Source organism: Rhincodon typus, chromosome 2, assembly GCF_021869965.1.
Source record: "Rhincodon typus isolate 14 chromosome 2, sRhiTyp1.1, whole genome shotgun sequence".
Classification (NCBI taxonomy): Eukaryota; Metazoa; Chordata; class Chondrichthyes; order Orectolobiformes; family Rhincodontidae; genus Rhincodon; species Rhincodon typus.
In genome coordinates this window covers 108,277,926-108,304,298 of record NC_063333.1, presented here as the reverse complement: position 1 = coordinate 108,304,298, position 26,373 = coordinate 108,277,926, and the positions used below count along the sequence as shown (strand labels likewise).

The following is a 26,373-nucleotide window of genomic DNA, read 5'->3' as shown; positions in this document are numbered from 1 at the left end:
CTGATGAAGGGTCTAGGCCCGAAACGTCAGCCTTTCTGCTCCTATGATGCTGCTTGGCCTGCTGTGTTCGTCCAGCCCTGCACCTTGTTGTCTCGGATATAACTAACAGTTGGGTCTTGTTTTCTTGGTTATAATTTAACAAAGGACAGGATCTGTCAGCATTTGGATTCTACAGGATCAAAATAATGTTGTTCTGAACTTTCTAAATTTAATTTAACTAAACTAAGATTACATCAGGCTACATCTAGTTTCTGTTGTGCCAGTTCACACATATACTTACCAAGCAAAATGTACAGAAGATAAAGAGCTTAGCAAATATGCTTTATTATCTCTATAAATTCTTACCAAATTATCCTGATCCTACTAATAAACATTTGAAACTGTAATATAATTAGCATTGAAAAAGAATTCAAAGATTTTGAATAAATCTAGCAAATAATATTTCATTGATTGAATTAAATCATTGCAATTAGTTCCTTATATCTGTACTGGGAATGGGTTCTTAATAATTATAGAAAAGGCATTAGGCCTTCTACGGTATGGTGGAAAACTATTAATAAATCTTGTAGACAGCAGGGTATTTAATGATTCAAAAATTTCAAATTCATATCAGCATTTAACATTGAAAAGAAAAAATGGGCCAGCTTGAATGTTGTGAGTGAGAGGAGGCGAAAAGACAAATTACTTGAAATGCAGGAATAATAGAAGCAAAATCCTGACTTTCTGAAGATGAGGGAGGGAAAATTGTGTCAAAATGCCACATTAAAAACATGTTTCAGCCAGCCAGCAAGGCTGTCACACTATCTATGCGATGGGCTCACTGACAGTGACAGCAACAGATCCATTGGAACACCATCACCACATAGAGATTCCTTTCCAAGCCAGTCATCATCCTGGTTTGGAAAATGTTGCCATCCCATCATTGCTGTTGTGTCAAAACTTCTTCCCTAACATACTGTCAATGTACCTATACCAAATGGATTCAGCAGTTCAAGAAGGCAGCTTACCACCATCTTCTGAAGTGCGATTAGGGATTCACAATAAAATGCAGGCTCAGTCAGCGAAGCCCACATTGCCTGTAGGAGTAAAAAAAAATGCTCTGGTCACACAGGCTCTGGTCATGTTTTAGTTCAGCTGCATTCAGCTTCTGGTGCTGACATCACCAGAATCATTGGGAGAACAGAAGCAGAGGTCTATTTAATATTATTATTTGCAGCCATTAGTTGTATTTTCAGATAAAGTACTACATCTGTGTACAAGACACAACAAACAATGCATTATGTTTGAAATAGTTGTCATATGGAAGAAGGATATTAAAAGCTTTCCTTTAATGTTCCTTATAGATATTACAGCCAGATCACTTCAAGAGGAACTCGGATGTTACTGGTTGTCTCTCAAGCAATTGGTATTTATATGTTGAGGTGCATGTGTAGGTGCGTATGCACGTGTGACAATGGCACAGTGTCTCAGTGGTTAGCACTGTTGCCTTACAGCACCAGGGACCTAGGTTCGATTCCAGTCTCAGGTGACTGTCTGTGTGGAGTTTGCACATCCTCCATGTGTTTGTGTGGGTGTGCTCTGGTTTCCTCCCACAGTCCAAAGATATGCAGGTTATGGTTATGCTAAATTGCCCATAGTGTCTCGGGTAGTGGGTGGGATGCTCTTTGGAGGGTTGGTATGGACTCAATGGGCCAAATGGCCTGGTCCCACACTGTAGGGTTTCTATGACATATGACAACTATCTCTGACGTTGCATAAACTCCCTGTGAACCTTTCAAGAACAGTTCAGAAGTGGCAAACTATTCAAGTACTATCAAGAAGCACCAAACCTGTTAAGAGCTGTCAAAGTGTGTTTTTATGAATGTGAGTGCTTTTCTTAATAAAATGTTATTTATGGAACTTTAAGTGACAGAACTTTAGTTTTCTTCCTGTCTGCCTGGTATCAGTGAATATTATGTGAATTGGCATGTTAGGTGAAGGGGAGTCATGGGGATACGAGGAGCCATGGGGAGCAGGCTGGCATGAATATGGCATAGGGTGTTTGTAGAGATAAGGGGGTGGGTTTAGTGAGGGGAGCAGCTGGAGGAATGGTTTATATTTCTTTCTATATTTTATTTATATATTTTATATTCTTAGAGACAGTTCTGGCTTTCTGTTCAGCCCACTTTAGGAACTAGCAGTCTTCTCTGTTCCCACTTGGGTAACCCACTTTCAAATCAGCCCATTCGGCATCGCCCTCTGCCCTACTTCCCATTGTAAATATGGACTGCGGGAAGCTATTTTTAAGGGTCAGGTTTACAGATCCAGGATTTTTCCTGCCTTTGTGCATCTTAGCCAGGAATGAAATTTGGGCATGTTATTAGCTTCCAATCAAGATGGTGACAGAGTAGGACATTGCAATCAGAGCTCCCCTGCTCCTTCTGTTTTCTTTTCTCTCCACTTTGATCTCTTGGTGGGTCTCAGCCTGGTCTCCCAATGGCTCGCAGTGGGTCCTGCTGGTCTCTCAGCGGCTGTAAGCTTGGTCTCTCAGCGGCACATGGCAGGTCTTGGCAGTGTGGTGGCTCTCAGCCTGATCTCTTCGCGGCTCATGGTGGGTCCTGGCCTGGTCTCTCAGTGGCTTTTGATGGGTCCCAGCCTGGTTTCTCAGCGGCTCTCAGCCTGGTTTCTCTGCGCTTTGTTGGTTGGCAGTATTTTGGTTTAACGTGTGAGTGATCCTACCTGGGCATGTTCCTGAGGCACCGGGGTAGATCGGAGAGGCAGCAGTTTCAACAGCAGCGACAGTATCTGCTGCGGTGGCATCAAGAACAGACAACAGAGTGAGATAAGCGGAGGACTCATCAAAGATTGTTGAACTTTTAACTTATTCCTTTATTTTCCTAGTTTAGACTACGAAACGCTTTATGTAAAGTATTACCTATTTCTTTATTTTTCTACTATTCTATGATGTAATGCTTAAGTTTTTAATTCTCATTTCTCTTATTACTTTGTAGCTAAGCATTTTTGTACCTAGGTATCTTGGTACCTAAGATGGCGCTATGTGTGGCAACATGATACACTTTTCACTGTACACCTGTACTACTGTACTTGAGTGCACGTAACAATAAAATCTAAAATCTAAATATTTAAATGTCCAAAGTTCTAGTGTTATGCCTATGCCAAAGACAGTCATATCCAGACAGCATGCAGGAGTACAGAAAACAATACTGCTCCATGTCATGGCAAAGTTTCACATTTCAGTCATGCACCGCACTGAGTTTATGGTAGATCTGAAGCTGATCCAGGAGCCAGGAAGCCCTCAAATACACATATGATAGATATAGAAACAAAGGTTAATGTTATCAAATAGAAACATTAAGAGTTTCACTCAGCATCAGAAACAGTGCATGGAAAATGATGGTAATGGGGTTGACGATAAAATTCCAATGGTCACAATAACACTGGAAGTCAGAGACTTACAACTTATTTTCACCATTGTTATAGCTGCAGCAGCATCTGCAGACTCTGGAGAGTGTAAATAATCCCTAATTCATAACCTCCAATACAAAATTGGTATAAAACTGATGAGTTACTCCATCAGTAATATTCCAGTCTTATGTGAATTTAATGTTAAGAGTGGAACATGATGATGCATCATGTTTCTTTCTTTGAAAGTAGAAGGAGGGAACACAGGAAGGAATTGGGTTAAGAAAATATGCTTAAATTGGGCTGCATTTTTTACAGTAGGGATCACTAACAGCATGACTGATATCAAGGAACTGTGAAAACAGGACAAACAGGTCTTTGAACAAGAAGCCTAAATGTTAAAATTTGGTATCAGAAGACCAAAGTCAAGATAAAAGACAACACACATTTTGCAAATCTATGCAGGTGCTATCCATTCACAAATAAAAGAAGAACTGAATAGATTTGAGAGAACAGATACAATTAAAGATAGTGAACAGCAGTGAATGGGCCTCACCAACTGTAGTAGTTCAGAAGGAAATGAGTCTGGCTGGATATGTGGAGACAAATGTTAAATAATGTGAATTATACTTATCTGTAAGTAAAGATTTGTTTTCTAACTTGTTCAATGGAAAAAAAAATGTTCAGTAAGGTAGATTCTTCAAATGCCTTTGTCAATTATAATTAACTGACATGAGCAAGGAACTGCGTAAGATTCATACATGCAAAGGTAGTGAAATGAGATGAAAGAAGTGCGCTGCTTCTTAGATGACTTTCTCATTGGCAAAAGACAGAGAAAGTGGAATATTGTAAGTTTAAGATTCACTTCAAGGGTATGGCACCAAAATTAAAAAGCACAACTGTTGCTTCATGATTGTTAAGTTTTTTAACCACTGCATTGCCTGTGAGATACTTTACATACTTTACATAATTTGATATAAAAATTATATGGCAGAGAAATTAGTGAAGAAACTTGCAATGATGTGATACTCATTGAAGACCTCAATTATGTCATGAATGATTGGTCTAAAGAATATGATGACGAGAAACTACAGGAGTATTTCACATATACTGCAGATTAAGGCTATTTCTTATGGAGTTAAGGAATAATTATACTGCCACTGTTTGAAGATTATTTGAGGCATTAGAACAAGAGTACACGAGTATAGTCAGGGCCCTTGTCGTGCAGTCATAGTTTCCCTACCTCAGGGTCAGAAGGTTCAGTTTCAAGTCCTACCTGGCCTAGGAATCTGTCATAACATATCTAAACAGGTTGGTTAAAAATATCTACATAGAGATAGTTTGTATGAGAATAACAACAAGAACCTATTTTCATAATAAAGATAGATGAGAGCTGTTGATGAGTGGGCAAAAAATTATAAATTGTGTCTCAGAATGATTCAACCAAGGTTCCTTTCATTTAATGATTAAACATGATGGGAACGAATGCATGTCAATTTCTTTGAAATGGAACTGGAAGTGTGACTTGTTTTGTTTGAAAGCTATAAAAAAAATGGATATTTGTTGAGTCTGTGCCCAATATCATTGAGGTTTTGAGAAGGTCATTTGCAATTTGTGGGTTACCAGAGGTCATGGTGTCCTGACAATGGTCTTCAGATTATATCCAAACAGTTTGAAGTATTTTTGAGCAAGAATGGAATCAAATATACCCTAACACCACCATATCCCCCAGCATTAAACGGTGCTACGGAAATGAATTTACAAGTTGTGAAAAGGTCTTTGCAGAGGTATTTGTTAGGTAACAAGCTAGGGAATGATTTATGTGATTGCCTTTGACACAGGCTCAACAATTTGCTGACCTCTTACAGAATAATTCCACAGTTTATAATAGGTTGCCCACCTTATGAATTACTTTAAATATATTCCTAGGACAAGGTCTAATTTACTTATGACCAAAGAGAAATGCAAAACAAAATGCAGTTGTGTCATACATGATTCTTGAAACGTGGAAAGTACGATGCTGGTCAGAAGATCACGGTGAAAAGCTGCTGAGATGAAAACGATAACTATGTGATTGGAATTGTTGTGAAGATACTAGGTACATTCAGATATCTAGTGAAGATTTGAGAGAAAGTTCAATCGTGCCATGTAGATCATGTACGTGAAAGAGGAAATCTGACAAAGAAAGTGAAATTTTGCTGGTATTACAGAATCCAGTGGTATTACAAAGTGAGCTATGTTTTTGATTAGGAGAAATCAACCAATGTTACAGTCCCAACCATTAATGGAGTTAGGGATGGTTCAGGTCTACTTTCCAGGAAGAAGTGGAAGGCCCTAAGACCATCTTGTTGGGGAATGAACATATAAAGGGATCACACGTCCCATGTTGGAGAGGAGGCGGCTGCTGCCTGCGAATTGGAAATGTTGAAACTGAAGTAAAGAGTCAGAAGATTCACAGATATTCTTGCCCTCATCTCACTTTCACATACTTAGAACTGCTACAACATTTGCATCTCACCACTTGTGAACACTGACATCTATTCAATTGTGGCAGAAAAAAACAGTATGCCACATTCACTAACAAATCCCTCTTTTTCAAGAGAAGCACAATCAGCAGTAACAACAGAATCTAGCCAGCAGAGCAGGCATGGCTGCACCTGTAAGAAGGAGACAAATGATTGTAGCCATTATGAGAATTGCCATCATTGAGGCCACAATTAGTGACCAGTTGAAAGCATTAAGAATGACTCATGTTCATGCCTAATGCACCATCTTGCATCGCAATTCACCCTCCCCAGTCTTTATGAATTATAATGTGCAGATGATTTAACCATCAATTTCTTCTTTCCCCAAATACACTTTTTTCAGCCCAAACTTGCCCTTGACATTGTATACTTTCAGATGCCCAAGAACTGCTGTCTGCCCTGTGGTGTGGGTGGCTGAAGGCAAACATTAGAAACATAAACATAAGTTTCTGGAAAAGCTCAGCAGGTCTGGCAGCATTTGTGAAGAAAAAATCAGAGTTAACGTTTCGGGTCCAGTGACCCTTCCACATGTCCCGAAATGTTAACTCTGATTTTTTTTTTCACAGATGCTGCAAGACCTGCTGAGCTTTTCCAGCAACTTCTGTTTTTGTACCTGATTTACAGCATCTGCAGTTCTTTCGGTTTTTAGCAAACTTTAAGAAGTTTTTGAAGAAAAAACAATGCCACTCAGCTTAAGGTTTGCATACAACAGCTTAATTACTGGCACTCTGCAAACTTTAGGCGTATTACAAAGGCCAAATCTACATGCAGTGAGTCACCAGGCACAAATAAACTGTGGCCATATCAGGAAGAAAGGATTCTGCAGGTGCAGCTCCTCCAGATGGTAAGGTTGCATGTAAATTCTAATGCAGGAGTTTCAGTGGAGACATTACTAGGACAGCCCATGGAAAAAGACTGATTAGCATGTATTATAAAACACTTGATATGCTTAAAGGCTAGCCAGAAAGTGTGGTGTCATTGTCAAACAGCACTGAGGAGTCTGGCTCCAATTTGCCATCACAGCAGCCTGCAGACCAACATTTCCTATGTAGAAGTAGTGTTCAACCCCATAAGTACATTGTTGGCTCATCATCCCAGGTGTAACCCCTGATATCTCAGCTTCCAATACAAGCAGTAGGTACCCAAGCCCTAATGTTGCAGTGGAATCACAGACTGAGGTCATGAGATTCAGGCTCGTTAGCATGCAAACTGGTACCATTCAGCCTCAGACTCACCGAAAGGTCTGAGAGGAATAGAGTTACAGTTGTAGGGGATTTCAACTTTGCTAACATTAACAGTGATTACCCTAGTATGAAAGGGTTAGGTGGGGTGGAATTTTTAAAATGCATCCAGGAAAGCTTTTGTGCTAGCAGAGATGGGACAGTGCTCAACCTAATCCGGGGAATGAAGCCAGTTAAAGTAGTTGAAGTTTCAGTGGGCAAGCATTTTGGGAATAGTGACCATAACTCTGCAAGTTTCAAAGTCATTATGGAAAGGGATAAAGATAGTGCAGAAGTTACGTGCCTAAATTGGAAGAAGGCTAATTTCAATATCATTAAGCAGGATCTGGCAAACATAGACTGGGAGCAGCTACTTTCAGCATTTGGAAGATGGGAGTCTTTTAAAAGTAATATAGGGATAATTCAGGGCTAGCATGTTCTGCAAAAAGTGAAGGGCAAAGGCAGCAAGTCCAGGGAACCATGAATGTCAAGGGATGTCAGGAATTAGATAAAGGCAAAAAGGGAAGCATATGTCAGGTCCAGTGCATTAAAAACTGGACAGGGTTTTCAAAAGTATAGACAGCATAGGGAGTTCCTTATAAAATAAATTAAGAGAGCAAAGAGGGGCCATGAAATATCTTTGGCAGACAGCATGATGGAAAACCCCAAGGAATTCTATTAGCATATTAAAAGTGAGAGGATTATCGGGAAAGAGTGGGGCCTATTAGAGACAAACTGTGAGACAGACTGTGTGTGGAACCAGAGGTCGTGGGCAAAGACTTAAATGAGTATTTCTTATGTGCATTCACAAAGAAGAAAGACATTATAGCTGGGTATGTCAGTTGGATGGTTCTAGGATATGCTAAGATTAATGTTTCAGCGGGCAGAGAAGGGTGCATAAATTGCAGGGCCTAATAAGATTTATCTCAGGCTGCTATAGGAGATGAGTAGGTGGCTTATCTACAGCAGTCCTCTGAGTGCCAGCAGTGTGGGCAATTTCTTCCTTAGCCAGCCAAAGAGCTCTCACAGTGAGAGGCTCACCAGATTGTAAACCCACACTTTCAATGCCTGCAGTTCCTCACTGAGGTGTCAGAATCGGGCTTGTCGGGGATGCAGGAGGCAGCCTTGCTTCCTCTGAGGTCTCGGTATGCTTATCCTCAGAGGTCCAGGAGGGTGGTTCCTCCGCAGCCGGCCGCTTCTCCACAGATACAGGGAGGCTTGCAGAACCTGCAAGACAAAAGAGAGAAAAGGCATCGTGGGCAGTGATTGGAATTTGTGGTTGATGACTGAAAGTGATAACAGGGTTACTGGGAGAATCGCAGTGGTATTTACTCATTTGGCAGGACATGTATGTCTCTGATCCCTGCAGGACCACTCTTGGTCCTGTTTTGCAGGGAGCCAGGGTTCTCTCCTCATAGGAGGTGAGGACCCAGATGTGGGAGACACATCCTCCCCTAATCCATACAGGCTCTTCTGCCCTGTTATGAGCTATCTTCTAATGTAATAAAAGAAATAGGGAAATGAGTGAAATGAGTGGGTGACATGGCTGTTAGTGCTGGTACATATGAGGGATAGGTGATGAGGTGCTCCTAACTACTGATGAGGCAGCAGGGTTAGTTGTGTGGGAGACTGAGGGGGCAGCACATGTGAGAAATTTGTATGGCAGGCAACAATGAAAGTGTTGCATGAGCCTTAGTGGGAGATGGGTACAGCAGCAGAGATAGAGGGAGAATGAGGTGGCAGAAAGAAGAGTGTAACACTTGCCCTGGCGGATCACAGAAGGTCACTGACCTTCTTTCTGCAATACTGGATACACCCTGGAAACAGCACTGATCCAGGTGGCAATATTTGGCTAGCCTTTCCAAGCCACTTCTTTGCACCACCCTGTCTACCAGGACCTCCAGGACCTTATCAGAGAAATGTAGTGTCATCTTCTCCATCTCTGCCACGTTCCAAACTTGTCCATTAATGAGCAGGGCAGTTTCAGAATGCCAGTGTTCTTCCGGGTTCCCTACTGCATTTAAAGTTGGTGCAGACACACGGCATGCTGGTCTTTGGAGTGGCTATTGAGTCACGAGTTGAATGGTGGGTAATAAAATGGGATGGAAACCAGGTGTGAGAGATGTTACAGGGGCATGGTAGATATTTAATGAGGCAAGTTGGATAAGATAGGGTGAGAAAACTTGCTAAGCTTTGCAGCAAAAATCCTTCCAAAAAGCTCAACGAAATTCAGAATTGGCAAAAAAAAGTAAGATTCAGTTCAGTGGATTTTTGATAAATTACTTCAGAAAAGAAACCGTTAACCCAAATTGCAGTGATGTGCTCGTTCACCTTGTTCAGAAATTAACTAAGTGATAGAAGTTAGAAAATAGAGATAATGAGAACACATTCAAGTTGGCAATCTGCTTTGAGGACTCAATTCTCTGTATTTATTGACCATTTATATAGAGAACCATACATCCAAGTTTTCCAATGACACTGGCATCGTGTAGATGGAAGCATAATTTATGAATGTCACATTGTAATTTTGAGGACAAACTTGTGAAAATGAATTTGATGTAGATAAGTGTGAAATTATCAACTCAAAAAGGATAAAACAGCATGTAATCCAATCGTGAATAGCGAGAAATAGTGAAGATCCAAAGACGCTGTGATGCTCACATAAATAGATTATGAAAATATCAAAGATAGGTATAGAAAATAATCAAAAGTTAAATCATGGCATTTAAGTTGACAGAAATAACATAAGATAGAAATCATTCTAATGGTGGTTGTGGTCGGTTGGCTTGCTGAGCTGGTTCGTTGTTCTGCAGACGTTTCATTACCCTGCAGGATAACATCATCAGTGCAGTATCCAATGAAGCGCCGTTGTGTTTTCCCACCTGTCATTTAAACTCTAATATCCATTGAGCTGGGTTACCTCACTTCCAGTTTTCCTTCAAAGTGGAGTATATGGTCTAGCTCTATGTGCTTGTTAATGGCCTTCTTAGTGGAGAACCAGGCTTCCTGTGCTTGTCCGTGCTTGGCCTGTCCCAGGATCCTGGTGGTGTCCCAATTAAACTGGTGGTTTTCCTTATCCATGTGGATGGAGTTGAGTGAGTATCGGTCGTGGGTATTGGTCGGAGAATTCCTAACAAAGGTACACAGGAAAGCCACACACACTGACCAAGTACTGAATTTCAATGGGCAACAACACACTGCAGCAACACAAAACTACGCCAAAAAGAAGAAGGGGCAGCACGGTGGCTCAGTGGTTGAGGACCCAGGTTCTATTCCACCCTCGGGTGACTAACTGTGTGGAGTTTGCACATTCTCCCTGTGTCTGCGTGGGTTTCCTCTGGGTGCTCCGATTTCCTCCCACAGTCCAAAGATGTGCAGGCTAGGTGGATTGGCCATGCTAAATTGCCCATAGTGTTCAGCAATGTGTAGATTAGGTGGGTTTAAGGGGATGGGTCTGGGTGGGATGTTCTGAGGGTCGGTGTCGACTTGTTGGGCCAAAGGGCCTGTTTCCACACTGTAGGAATTCTATGATAAAGTACATCCTCCAAGTATTCAAGGACAACGGATACCCGAAAAACTGGGTCAGAAGATGCCTATTACACAAACGACACCAGGAAAATACTGCATGCCCCGACACACTCACCACGCTACCTTACATCAAGAACACATTTGAACTGACCACAGGACTCCTACGACCACTGGGCATCAGAGTATCACACAAACCCATATCAACCCTACGTCAACTGCTAACCTGAGCCAACAGGACCAACGTAATATACAAGATCCCCTGCAAAGACTGCAACAAACATTACATTGGACAGACAAGAAGAAAATAAGCCACAAGAGTACACAAACATCAACCAGCAACAAAAAGACACGACCAATACTCACTCATCTCCATCCACATGGATAAGGAAAACCACCAGTTAGATTGGGACACAACCAGGATCCTGGGACAGGCCGAGTACAGGCAAGCACAGGAGACCTGGTTCTCCACTAAGAACGCCCTCAACAAACACATAGGGCTAGACCCTATATATACTCCACTGTGAAGGAAAACCAGAAGTGAGGTGACCCAGATCAACGGACACCAGAGTTTAAGTAACAGTAACACAACAGCGCTTCATCAGCGGCTGCACTGATGATGTTACCCAGCAGGGCAGTGAAATGTCTGAGAAACAATGAACCAGCTTGGCGAGCCAACCAACCACAACATCCACAACCCGATCTACAAATCTACTCAAAAACCACATTCTAATGTTCTATAAATGTTGTTAGACTACCCCTGGATTGTTTTGTTCAGTCCATGCATGACGTCTTAGAAAAGATATATCATTCTGTAAATTTATTAGAATAATAACAGGACTTTGAAGCTTTAAATAAAAGGAACACTTACATAAATTAGGATTGTACACCCTGGAATTTTGAATTTTGGGGTAATATGATTATAGTTTTTAAGATGTTAAGGGGAAATGATGGTGTGGTTTCTCTGGTTAGAAAATCCAGAATGAGAGGATATAGTTTAAAAATTAAAGCCAGACCTTTCAGAAAGTAGGTTAGAAAACACTTTCACATGGTGTATTTGAAGTTTAGAACTCTCTTCCATAAACAGCAACTGATGTTAGATCAGTTGTTTATTTAAAATCTGAAATTGATAGTTTTTTGTTTGTAAATCAAAGGTACTAGGGATTTGAGGCAAAAGCAAGCACTTCGAAATAGCTTACAAATCATCAATAGCCTAATTGAATGGTGTAACAGCCTCAAGGGGTGATTGGCATGCCCTATTCCCATATTCCTATGATCCATCATAAGTTTAAGAGCAGCGCTTTCCATTATACTTGGTGCTATTTGAAAAACAACAGCAGGTTCTTTTGTTAAATCTCTGGTGTTACACAGCCTCCGCATTCAATAGATAGAGCTGCTCATCTGCTTTCATTAGTGCTGCTCCAGAAAAAGGTGGTATATCACCAGGTCATGAAAAGACTGCCGTATTAATTCTCTTTTCTTCTCTGTGAAGTAGCATTTGCCCTTCCCATGGCAGATCCCTGTGGTGACACTGTCAAAATAAGGGGCTCAATGTACCTGACCTGTTAAGTACCAAAGCTTACTTAGCATGTTGTGGCACAGCTGAAGTAGCCTGAACACACTATGTTACTGTATGATCCCTTCCAGATTTTATTGCCTTTACAAGATGCACAGGAGAGAAGGCCTGTGGCTGGTTGTATTACTTTACAAATTCAAATCCTAAGCATCAATCACTCCCTTAATTCATCACATTACTTTATTTTTATGGGACATCTGACAGCATTTTGAGTAACTATCACATGGTCTTTATGTTCTCTGTAAACATACCTAGCATTGCATGAACTGCGAATAGATTTCAAATTCCACTGCTGACTGATAAAATAAATCTATTAACTTGTGGCTGATGTTAGAAACCTTGATCTCTGCCTTCCAGCTGAGAAGGGGCCGACACTTAAAACACAAATTCTACCCAGGTTTCACCATTTACTCCACATTTACCAATGCCCTATTTCTGAGGATAATCTTAACCTGGATGAAGAATACACAAGTGAAAGTCTGGTAGTTCTCTAGTGACAGTAATGACAAGAAAATGACTGTTAAATCAATACAAAGTCACTGCAAATGAAAAGAAGTCACATTTCACATTGTCATTGTGTTTGATAAAATTCACTTTAATGTAATAGTTTACATTATTACTCTTATGTTTAATTGAAGTCAGATATATGAAAAGACCATTTGACTTAATTAAGTATTAAGTGAACAAAATAGAAATTTTATGCATTGTACTGCATGATACGGAAGCTGGTGGACCCCATGTGGTTCACAGTGACCACATTTGCAGCAAATGCTGGCTGCATGAGGAATTTGATATTGAGTCTGGAAGGCTGCAGGGTCCCCAAGCGGAAAATGAGGTGCTGTTCTGCCAGCCTGCGCTGAGTTTTGCTGGAGCACTGCAGCAAGCCTAAGACAGAGATGTTGGTCAGGGAACAGGGTGGGTGTTGAAGTGGCAGCTAGCTGGAAGTTCAGGGCCTTCTTTGCGAACAGAACGCAAGTGTTTCTTGAAGCATTTACCCAGTCTACACTTCATTTCTCCAACATAGAGGAGACCACATTGTGAGCAACGAATGCAGTAGACTAGATTATGTGAAGTGCAGGTAAAGCGCTGCTTCACCTGGAAGGTGTGTTTCGGCCCTTGACTACTGGTGAGGAACAAAGTAAACGGACAAGTGTAACATCTTCTGCAGCTGTAGCGTAAGGTGCTGTGAGGCTGTGGGGGGTGAGAGGGAGGTGTTGGGAGTGCAGGAAGAGTGGACCAGGGTGTCCTGGAGGAACAGTCCCTGTGGAAGGCTGACAAGGGAAGGGAGGGGAACATGTGTCTGGTGGTGGCATCAGGCTGAAGGTGGCGGAAATGCCAATGATCCTTGCAGCGTCAGGCATACCTGAAAATGAGGTGTCAACGTGGTGAAGCCACTAAACAGGACTACTTGCATGCTAAATGGCATAACCAGCAAGTGATACACCGAGCTAAGCGATCTCACAACCAACAGATCAGATCTAAGCTCTGCAGTCCTGCCACATCAAGTTGTGAATGGTGGTGGACAATTAAACAACTCACTGGAGGAGAAGGTTCCACAAATATCCTCATCCTCATTGATGGAAGAACTCAGCATATCAGTGCAAAAGATAAGGCTGAAGCACTCGCAGCAATCTTCACCTAGAAGTGCCAAGTGGATGATCCATCTTGGCCTCCTCCAGTGTTCCCCAACATTACAGATACCAGTCTTCAGCCAATTCGATTCACTCCATGTGGTATTAAGAAGCAGTTGGAAAAACTGGATACTGCAAAAGTTAGGGTCTCTGACAACATTCCAGCAACAGCACTCTGAAGACTTATGCTCCAGAACTTGCCACTCCCTTAGCCAAGTTGTTCCAGTACAGTTACAACACTGGTATCTTCCCAACAATGTTGAAAATTGCCCAGGTATGTCCTGTACACAAAAAAAAACAGGACAAATCCAATCCAGCCAATTCCTGCCCCATCAGTCTACTGTCGATCATCAATAGAATAACAGTGCTATCAAGCAGTACCTGCTCAGCATCACCCAGTTTGGGCTCCGCCAAGGCCATGCAGCTCCTGACATTGGTTCAAACCTGGACAAAACAGCTGAATTCCAGAGGTGAGGAGAGGTGAGAGTGACAGCCCTTGACATCAAGACTGCATTCAACCAAGTGTGGCATCAAGGAGCCCTTGCAAAACTGGAATCAATGGGTATCAGGGGGCAAACTCAATAGTGGTTGGAGTCATACCTGATACATAGGAAGATGGTTGTGGTTGTTGGAGATCAATCACCTCAGCTCCAGGACATCTCTGCAGGAGTTCCTGATGGTAGTGTCCTCGGCCGAACCATCTTCAGCTGCTTCAACACACCTTCCCCCCATCATAAGGTCAGAAGTGGGGATGTTCACTGACGATTGCACAATGTTCAGCACCATTTGCAACTCCTCAGATACTGAAGCAGTCTATGTTCAAATGCAACAAAATGTGGACAATATCTAGGCTTGGGCTGACAAGTGGCAAGTAACATTCGAACCACACAAATGCCAGGCTATGACCATCAGCAATAACACACAATCTAACCACTGCCCCTTGACATTCAATGGTGTTACCATCACTGAATCCCCCACTATCATTGACCAGAAGCTCAACTGAACTCACCACATAAACACAGTGGCTACAACAGCAGGTCAGAAGCTAGGAATAGTGCAGTGGGTAACTCATCTCCGAATAAGATACAGTAATATAGTATACTGTAGTATATTAAATAAGGAATATTGTGTGAATTATTGTGATTCTATTGTTCAAACCCTCATTAAGTGGGTTTTTGTACTAATGGGTAACTCTACTGGCACAAATGAAAAGACCCCGGAAGAAACAGAATTTCCGGTGAAAATAAGGAAAAAGACAGCAAAAAGAATAAGGAAAGTTGAAAAACAAAAGAAGATGTTGGGTGATCCCCTGGTACCTCCCGGCTCCCCTGCTGATAAGGTTTGGCTTGAAACTGGAGACAGCAGGTACTCTGTTACATTTTCTAGCGATCTATACGGGTGGTCCCACGGGGACTGGCCTTATGGCAGTACTTTTGATCTGAGAAAGACACATTATTGGAAAGAGTTGACAGAACGCAGGTATGGTGATCCCACTTGGGATAACGAATACATGATGTGCTGTTTTAAGAAATGGCTAAAAGTTGCAGCCCGTCACCAACCTCCCAAAAAGAGTTCCAAAGTGAATCAGGGTAAAGCTGGTCACGGTGCCAGTGCTTCTGTCATTCCTAGCATGCGTCGCCCACATGTACGTACCCCAAATTACAACTGCCCAAGGAAAATCCTCTTGATATGGATGAAATATTACTTTCTACTGCAATAAAAGAACGCCCCCACACCCCCACCCCATACCACATCAGGCCAACATCCTGACAATAAACAAGAGACTGAACTGGGACAAGGATCTATAGCCCCTTCCCGATGAACTACCCAGCAACAGACAGCCAAGGAAAGGGACAGTACAGTCCCCCAGTTGCCTCATATCATGGTTGGGGATGTTGCTGTCTTACGACCGTGGACACCATCTGAGGTTCGAAGTATAATCAATGACGTCCCGAATCCCCTGAAAAAACCTATTCCATTCCATAACTGGTTGGTGCAGACTCGTCTAATCTATAATCTGCTCCCAGGGGATGTTTTGTTGTTGCTTAAAGTTGCCTATGGCACCTCCTGGTCTGGTGTGAAGGATCGATTTGCGGTGCCAAGAGGTCAAAATGGTGATTGGGTTGACACAGGTGACTCAGAGCCTGGCAATAAGAGCCGAGACACCTGGCTTCAAGCTAGAGCTAAAGACGCCGTTACCAATGTGGCCAGACAGCATAGTGATTTCGGGGAGGTTACCTGCTGTTTGCAGGGAAAGGGGAACCTTTAATGGACTTCCTGGCTAAGTTTAGGGATATTTGGGAATCTTCGGCAGGGATCACACTTGATGATAACAGTCCATTGGCCACTCACATTAGCATTAACAAACGTTATGGTATTTGAGTGAAAAATGAATATACCATATCAGCCCCAATCGTCAGGCCTCATTGAGCGAACTAATGGCACCCTGAAAAATATTTTAGCCAAAGAGTGTGCTGATACTGGACTAAAATGGCCTGAGGCCCTCCCCATTACCCTTTACACCTTAAGAAATCAAGTAAATAGGACAACGGGATTAACCCCTTTTGAGGTATTAATGGGACAACCCATGACAACGGGTACAAAACCTCCTATGACTGGTCCAGATGTTGCTCTAGCTTGGGTGGATGAAAAAACTCTGCAGTATGCACAAGCATTAAGTGATGCTGCTAGAATAAATCATGGAAAAGTAATAGCAGCCCTGCCGAAACCCCAACAAGGGAATACATGCCCCTTTAAACCCGGTGACTTTGTGTACATTAAATCACTTGCAAAGGATTCTATTTCTCCTAGGTGGAAAGGCCCACATCAAGTTCTACTGACTACCCGAACAGCAATCAAAGTACAAGGAAAACCAGACTGGATCCACGGGACTAGCTGCAAATTTGATCGAGGCTCCCTCCCTGATCTGATATCATGAAGCTGATCCTGATTTTACTGGAACTCTTGGGTCTTAGCAGCCCCAGGACAGAGCATAAGGAACGGACTTTGCATAACTCCATTTTTTCATTAAGCTATGAATATGCTATATGTTTATATGTGACCTCCTGTTGGGTCTGCACTCATGTGCCAATAGACTCGACAAAAGGAATTCTGTTACAACCTATTCCTCCTAATGTCTCTGAAGTAGCCGAATGGGTATTGAGACAAAATAGCTCAGAATCAGGGGAGAGTGAAGGATCAACTACCAATGACGGATGCTATGTGGTAAATACAAACCTAGATAGGGCACAATGGAAATCAGCAGGGTATGATCTGACCACCGTCACAGGATGGTACCAACCCAATTATAATAATAGCACTAATACCTCTCGCATCCCCCCTTATTTCACCCTTGGCCCAAAAGCAGACCAAAATATTTCTCTTTGCTTTACACGGCATGAGACACAGGGGAAAGGTACATTTATGGGAAAGTGTTCATGCCAGCTTATCCAGAGATAACAACTGGTCCAGCCTCTCACACATGTTGTTGTTGTTGTTGTTGTATAAGTGGCCTACTTCCCCATACGGGTTGCAGCTCTTGGACTCCTTGTAGTCCTTAGTCAGGTGGCCCCCCTGTTTGCAGTTCCTGCAGCGGATTACTTTGCATTCCGCTGCCATGTACCCTGACATCCCGCACTTTCAGCACACTCTAGGCTATCCTGCATACATCAGGTAGCCTCGGATCCCTCCAATCACAAAGCTGGAGGGCAGGGGAGGATGTTCTCTCTGGCGTCCACCCTCAGTGTCACCTTAACCTGCTTGCTGGTCCAGATTCTGAAGGGGTCCACTACATCAGTTCTGCCTCCTTTAAGCTGCAGATACCTTCCCAGGAAGGTCAGGACATCTGCTGTCAGAATATGGGGGTTGTACAAATGCATTGACACAAACTGGGCCATCTAAGCAGAGAGAACGAACAATGGTGCGACAGACAGGACGGAGAGAGAACTCTCAGCTCCCTTCTCCTCAAATTCATTCAGGAGTCATTCACATTGGTTTACACTCCTGAAGTTCATGTCAAAGTAGCCCCCACTGGGGAAATCCTGCAGGCAGAAAATATCTGCAGCAATCCAGGAGGACTCTCTTCATAAAGAAAGTCCATTTGACCAGTGATCCTTCTGCCACCTCTTCACAGTCACCCTGGCTGTACTGCGGACTCCCTGAGGTGCGGGTACTAGCAGAGGCCATAGATCCAGTTGGCTGGTCAGTCACTGAATTGGTATTAGGCCGAAGTCAGTGTTAGATCCACTAAATTCAGCTCAGCTCAGCTCAGTCAATGATCTTCCAGGGTCTGCTCACAATCCAGCAATGATCTCAAGATCTTCCAATGATAGAGATTCTCTCACTTGTTCTCAAACCCTCCACCCCCACCCAATGTCCCTCACTACTAACCTTGTATGGCCTCTCTTCCACCTCCTCACTATCTCTGAACACCTCACCATCTTTCATCAATCTGTACCAGCACTACCAGCCATGCCATTTAATTCCATTGCAGTTGAAGATAGTCTATGACAGGGCACAGAGTAACTGCACAAGTGATGCTGGGCACTAGGCTTGTCAACCCTATAGTGAAGAGAAAAGCCTGGCCCACGGAGAAGATTGGGACCGTTCCTATGAGAATGCTGAGACATCCCTGTCCCACCAACAGAGTAAGTACCATTTCATAGAATCTCATAGAATCCCTACAGTATGGAAACAGGCCCTTTGGCCCAACAAGTCTACACCAACTCTCACAGCATCCCACCCAGACCCATCTCCTATAACCCACCTAATCTACACATCCCTGAACACTACGGGCAATTTAGAATGGCCAATCCACCTAAGCCTGCACATCTTTGGACTGTGGGAGGAAATTAGAGCACCCGGAGGAAACCCACGCAGACACGGGAGAATGTGCAAACTCCACACAGACAATCACCCGAGGGTAGAATCGAACTGTGAGGCAGCAGTGCTAACCACTGAGCCACTATGCCTCCCCAGTTGCTTGTTCAACTGCAACTCTCACAGTCATTGTCATTTCTCGGACACCACATCTAACCACTGGCCATAATGCCTTATCTCATGTCTTGCAGGTACTGTGAGTATATCTATCACCTCTAGTGAAACACCTGGCATCCCCAGAAGCCAGGTCTGAGGGCGAGAGCACCAAGGCCTCGGAGGAAGCATCAGTAAGGGTACCTTCTGCAGCCCTACCTGCTCAGATACTGAAACTTGGTGGGAACATTAGGCTTAGAAGATGTGAAAACAGAACTTGGTACACATATCACAGCAACATATCTGCAACTGACACTCAGAGGCATCTGCTCAGCCCCAGGCAAAAGAGCACCCAGTGATATTAGCAGTCAGAGAAGAACAGAAATGCAGACAGGTACGTGGAACACAATGGCTCTTCTTGTCCAGAAACTGCAGCAGTGCAGCAAGTCATGTGACCACCTGGCTGCCTCCATGGACAAGTTGTTGGCTGCACAGCGAGTCAAGCCCAGCTGCTGGAGAGGTACACACACCTGCACCCCTTCACCCTGCCATTGGTCCTCAGGACTGAATATGTGGTGACATGGGAATGGGAACTTGGTACATGCTGTCAGTGCCCCTTCCTCACAAGGATACAGGGCAGTGTTAGGAGGTATGCGGGTGGAGCAGAAACCATACACAGACCCTCAGAGTCTCCACTCAGGACCTCCTGCGTTGGTCAACCTCTCCATGCCTGCCTCCAAACCCTTGGACGTTCATGCCAAGGAGCATCAAGTTGTATTTGGCTAAAAAGATCCTCAGAATATGTCGCCTGTCCAGAAACAAGTGCCCCAAGTTCACCCAACCGAACCTCTGTGCACGACTATACAGGGTCACTCCAGCACAGGTGTGGAATCAGGAGTACACTAAGACACAGTGGGAATGACAGGAAGAAAATGTACTGAGGGCATTTTAGTGGCATGGTTGACAAAGAATGTATGTGATTTTGCATTTCTATAAATGACATTGCTTTCACTTTACATCTCTGCGTTCCCGCATGAGCCAAAACTTCATGGCCACAGATGATGCTCCATAAATGGATGTCTATGGAGAGAAATTGCTGCATCACTTGGAAGCAAGAGGGGAAAGGCTTATACCAGACAATGGGTGCTGTTGAGATCTGTGGCTCTTCTGCTACAACATCCCTATCCTTTCCAGGCCTCTGTATCCAAAAATGTTGGTGTGAATGAGTCACTCAATTATGTCAGTGACAAGGAAATGCAACTTACAGTGGGGCGGAGAGCAATGCATTAGAAAGGCCAGGGACAAGGATCCCCAGAGGGATCTGTGTCTTGTACAGTACATGGGCCTGTGTTCCTCCCATTTACAAGCCATAATATCCATGGGTCCTGCAGCCCCTCCCTCACAGATCGTGTCATTTACTCAACTGACTCCAAGTATGGGCAAAGCCATTTTCTTCGCATTGGGCTCTTTTGATTTCTAGCATGATGGAAGGTGACAGTGAATACATCTCAGCCAGTGACCTGCAGCCTCTGCCTCATTGTGTCAGTGAGTTGCAAAAACCCCAACTTTCTTCCTGGTTGCCTTTCTCACAAACTCCATTGGCTTTGTACATCCCCACGTCCCAGCCAACCTGACTTCATTAGCCTGCACCTCTCCATGTGTTCCCCCCAGTCTCTGGCATATGAGGGTGTCATACCAAGTGTGGTCATACACTGTCCTCCCACCTTGAAGGGGCAAACTGAGGACAGACCCCACCTCCTGCATGACCCCCCTTCCCTTCCATCTTTACTATATTCCCCCCCACTTGCAGATATTGTTGTTCCCCCTTCACAACTGTCATCCACCAACAGCCCCCTGAAGAATAACTTACTGACTCTCTTTATAGTGGCATTGTCAACCTCCCATCTTTCACCTTAATTTCTGTGTACGGCCCCAAAGACTGACCGTGGCCCAGTTTCTTGATTGTCATGACCAGGCAGCCATGAATGAGGCATCTAGACCCCTAACATAATCTCCCAATTACGTTAGCCCAACCACACCACTCCCCCAGACTCACCACTATGGAGCTACAGGACTAATGCTTCCTGAGCTGCAGAGGCATAGACACCCTCACTGCGATCACCCTGACTGGGTGTCTGGCCATGGACAATCACTTGGATTGGTATGGAAGGCTGCCTTTGACTTATTGTGCTGGGACTCATGGCTATCTCCATGGACTTCAATGAGGATTACTCCCCAAAGACTTTTGATTTTTTGTTCACTGCTTAATGATGGCACATGGAGCAAGTGTGAGATTAATGTAGCATACAGTTGTAAAGCAAGATGAATGTTCCCTTGACTGGTGACTGCTGACAAGGAAGGGAAGCTGTGTGGTTGTGTGACTGCAATAATTAGCATGGCAAGACATGGATGCAGGTAGGTGGTAAGTAAGTAAATGCTAAGAAAGCAGGGCAGCGGCTCAGTCCAATCTATGAAATGGGTCCCTATCCATGCACACATGTCTCAGCTGTAGCTTTTCACTGCTATTTGTTCATTCGCCCTGAATTGCATGTCTGTGTTTCCAGAATGCCCTGCCAGTGTATCGCAGATGTGTTTTGATGGTTGTGAGGGGTTGGCAAATGTTGGATTTGCAACGTCTGTGTACAAGAAGTGTGTGTTACTAATGCCTGTGGATTATGCTCTGTGATGCAGTTTGGTCATATGTAATATGTAGATCCTTTGGAGTAAGCAGCAAGCTGAATTCATCAGGTACTCTCTCTGGTTTATGTATCGAGCTTTCTCAACATCTAGCTTATTTGCAGGGTTCAGTAAGGTAGAAGGCTGAATGATAATGAGGTAAGTTGTGCCGTAAACAAGGTATTTAACAAGCAATAATGCCCCTTAATTGTCAACTCACTCCCACATCATGAGAAACTCATTACAGCATGCAACTTGTCAAAAGAATAAAAGCTGGAACAAAATGCTGCATTTCTCGTCTGACTGCCACAAATAATGCCATAGCCCATGTAAGATTCTGCCCATTGCTATTGTGGCAATTCAATGCTTTCAGCTGCTCTTGATATCATGTGAAGCAAATCAAATTAGTCAAGGAACAGTCTGACACAGTCAATGCTGGTATCCGTGAAGCTAGGGATCAGAGGAGGAAGCCAAGATGAATTATATACTCAGCACATCTGGCTAAAGAAGTTTCCAAATGCATGAGCCTTGTTTTATGCATTGATGTGCTAGGCTTCCCCACCTTTGAGGACACGGGCTCTTTGTGGTGATTGTTCACCACCATTCGAAACAGGACGTGGCAGAATAGTGATTCATTTTGGAAGGTCGCATTTGAATGCAGAATACAGGGTTAATGGCAGGATTCTCGGCAGTGTGGAGGAACAGAGGGAGCTTGGGGTCCATGTCCATAGATCCCTCAAAGTTGCAACCTAAGTTGATAGGGTTGTAAAGAAGGCGTATGGTGTGTTGGCTTTCATTGGCAGGGGAATTGAGTTTAAGAGCCGTGAGGTTATGCTGCAGTTCTATAAAACTCTGGTTAGACCACACTTGGAATACTGTGTTCAGTTCTGGTCAACTCATTATAGGAAAGATGTGGAAGCTTTAGAGATGGTGCAGAGGAGATTTACCAGGATGCTGCCTGGACTGGAGGGCAGGTCATATGAGGAAAGGTGCATTCCACACGCCCACCACTGTCTGTGTGAAGAACATACCTCTGACATCTCCCCTATACCTAGGGATTTTTTCTTTGAAGCGTAGAAGGATGAGAGGTGACTTGATAGAGGTGTACAGATGATGAGGGGCATATATAGAGTGGATAGTCAGAGACTTTTTCCCAGGGCAGAAATGACTATTATGAGGAGGCATAATTTTAAGGTGATTGGAGGAAGGTATAGGGGAGATGTCAGAGGTATGTTCTTCACACAGACAGTGGTGGGCGTGTGGAATGCACTGCTAGCAGTGGTAGTGGAGTCAGATACTTTAGAGACTTTTAAGCGACCCTTTGATAGGCACATGGAGGATAGTAAATTGTAGGGTATGCAGGGTAGATTGATCTTAGTAGGATAATAGGTCGGCACAACATCGTGGGCCAAAGGGCCTGTACTGTGCTGTGCTTTTCTATGTTCTATCTTAGATATAATTGTTGCTTGTGGCATCATTTAGTTCTGTCTATCATAAACTGCATATTCTTCTTGACACATAATAGTCCTGTGTTGAAGCTACATCAGATTGACTCTTCATTTTAAGATATGCCTGATGCTGTTCCAGGCATCCAGTCATTGAACAAGGGTTGGCAATCTCCCTGCTTGGTTGTAATGGTAGAGTGGGGGATATGCTGATCACAATTTAGATTGTGATTGAATACAATTATGTGACTGCTGATGGCCCACAGCATTGTAGCCCAGTTTTGAGTTGCTGGATCTGTTCAAAATTTATCCCATTTAACACAACACAATGGAGGGTGCCCTCAAAATGTCTTGAAAAGGACTGTGCCATAGTCACTCCATGACTAACCAGCAGACTCAGTCAAGCAGTGGTACCCTTTAGTTTTCAGCCAGTTTGTTAAGTAGATGTGTTGCTGAGGCCGTCTTGGTGATGGATGTTGTAGTCTGTGCTTTTGCCAACTTTGGTGCTTCTTTCAACTGATGTTCAACATGGAGGAATTCTGATTCATCTGCCAAGGAGTGGCTGTAGGTGATGATTGGCAGGAGGTTTCCTTGATCATGTTGCTCTGATGCCATTGACACTTCATACCTCCAAACTGGAAACCACTGTGTGCCATATCTGGTCGCTCTATCCTGCTGTTAGTTCAAGGCATAATATTCAGGTATGATGATAGTGATGTTTGGAACATAGCAAAGCACGATTCTATAGAACATAGAACATAGAACACTACAGCGCAGTACAGGCCCTTCGGCCCTCGATGTTGCGCCGACCTGTGAAACCAATCTGAAGCCCATCTAACCTAAACTATTCCATTATCATCCATATGTTTATCCAATGACCATTTAAATGCCCTTAAAGTTGGCATTGACTATATCAGGCTGCTCCTTGACTAATCATGGGGACACTCTCCTAATTTTGGTATAAGCACCCAGATTTTAGCATTTTGCAGGGTTGATAGGGCTGGGCTTGCCTCACTTCAAGTGGCAATTTGATGCTGGAGAGTCCCTCTAACTTCATTCATTTTCTTACACTTTGTAGCAATGAAATACAGATGAGTTGCTAACTAGACCATTTCAGAGAGCGGTCAAAAGTCAAATCATTTCCTTCCTTTCAATGTTTACAACAATCAACAATGATTTCTTAGTCACTGTTAGACTAGCTTTTTGTTTTCTAGATTTATCAATTGAATTCAAATTCCACCCTCTGTTGTCATGGAATTCAAACCAATATCCCCAGAACATTAGTATAGGCCTTTGGATTATGAGTCCAGCAACATTAACACTATGCCACTACTGCTCCACCGACATTCTATAATGTGGTTCTACAGTGAGCAAGTAATCCATTCAATCAAGTTATCGGCAGGTAGTGAAGACGTAAATGACTCCAAAGTGATCACTAAGGCAAGCTAACAGTTGCATATTGTTTGAATCATTTTCGAGCAAATAATTCAATACCCAGCCCATAGCATTTTAAATATTTATCATCAGTATCATTTTTAAAATCACACTCAAGTACACTTTGCTTTAAACACTGAAATTTAACTGCTAATCAAATGTTTTCCAAAGGTCAATGATCTTATAAGTCGTAAACATTAGAAACATCTTGAGATAAGTTTTCAAGTAATTGGAAACAAAAGATCTGCAGTTGCTGTAAATCAGAAACAAAAACAGAAGTTGCTGGAAAAGCTCAAGAGGTCTGGTAGCATCTGTGACGAAAATGTCAGAGTTAACATTTCAGGTTCAGTGATCCTTCCTCAGAACTGCTACAAGACCTGCTGAGCTTTTCCAGCAACTTCTGCTTTTGTTTCAAGTAATTGGCCTAGGTTTTCATGACTCCAACAATCTTGGAACAGGGTCAGGGGAATTTAAAATAACAGACGGACTTGATTCTAAGATCACCATCCCCATACCCAACAGTCACAAATTTTGCATGATGTGTTACAAAGGTAGTGATTCTGCACCCTGCAATCATGACCTGGCTGGCTCTACTAAGGAGGATGCATCTTCTCACCCTCCTTCATTGCAGTTTTCAAGGAAGTCGGCCAGATTCTTCATGACACATGGTCCATGGATATCAGAAGAGTTATGTACCATAGTCCAGAATTGGGAACATTTTGCAAGATAAAATCTAATCAAGCACTCCCATGAGACCTCCATACCGACTCATTTCCCTGTTCACCATCAATATCTAATCATACCCTCCATTGCATTTATGCACCTCTCCAATCCATAAACCTCATTCCAGCTCACTTGACCCACAACCACTCCCAAAGGTCCTTATACTCTAGCCATAAAATGGTCAATCTTTAAGGTTTTAGAGTAGATTTGTAGCTCGGGCTGTGGATATTGTGGTTGGTTGGCTGGCCGAGCTGATTCATTATTCCGCAGACGTTTCATTAACCTGCTAGGTAACATCATCAGTACAGCCTCTGATGAAGCGCTGTTGTGTTTTCCCGCCTGTTATTTAAATGCTGGTGTCCGTTGAGCTGGATTACCTCACTTACGGTTTTTCTTTGCAATGGAGCGTATATGGGTCTAGCTCTATGTGTTTATCGATGGCTTTCTTAGTAGAGAACCAGGCTTCTAGGAATTCCCGTGCTTGTCTCTGCTTCGACTGTCCCAGGATCCTGGTGTTGTCCCAGTCAAATTGGTGGTTTTCCTTATCCATGTGGATGGAGTTAAGTGAGTATTAGTCGGAGAATTCCTAACAAAGGTACACAGGAAAGCCATACACAATGATCAAGTACTGAACTTCAACAGCAACCACCCTTACACCCACAAACGAAGTTGCGTGAGAACATTATTTGAACAGGCAACAGCACACTGCAGCAGCACAGAACCACACCAAAAAGAAGAACAGTACCTCTTCCAAGTATTCAAAGACAATGGATACCCGAAAAACTGGGTCAGAAGAAGCCTATTACACAAACGACACCAGGAAGATACTACACGCCCCAACACACTCATCATGCTACCTTACATCAAGAACACATCTGAACTGACCACAAGACTCCTATGACCACTGGGCATCAGAGTAACACACAAACCCACATCAACCCTACGCCAACTGCTCACCCGAACCAAAGACCCACTACCCACTATGGACAGGACCAATGTCATATACAAGATTCCCTGCAGAGACTGTGACAAACATTACACTGGACAAATAGGAAGGAAATTAACAAGGATACACGAACATCAACTAGCAACAAAAAGACATGACCAATACTCACGCATCTCCATCAACACAGATAAGGAGAACCACCAATTCGACTGGGACAACATCTGGATCCTGGGACAGGCGAAGCAGAGACAAGCATGGGAATTCCTCGAAGCCTGGTTCTCTACTAAGAAAGCCATCAA

At 43.3% G+C, this 26,373-nt stretch overlaps 1 protein-coding gene across 3 annotated transcripts in view; it reads right to left on the bottom strand.

Annotated features, from left to right (window-relative positions):
* Positions 1-26,373, bottom strand: part of LOC125486480 (F-box/LRR-repeat protein 7-like) — a 401,537-nt gene that overhangs the window by 208,365 nt on the left and 166,799 nt on the right. Inside the window, exon 4 of one of the 3 annotated variants that reach the window (XR_007265143.1) lies at positions 921-1,076. The exons of 1 other annotated variant lie outside the window; for it this stretch is intronic. Coding sequence is in view for 1 of the 2 variants with exons in the window: in XM_048614152.1 (XP_048470109.1) it covers positions 8,226-8,374 (149 nt within the window). In the remaining variant the exon portion in view is untranslated. Of the gene's footprint in view, positions 1-920; positions 1,077-7,525; positions 8,375-26,373 lie in introns of those variants that run through there. One more of the 3 variants, XM_048614152.1, reaches the window with a different exon arrangement.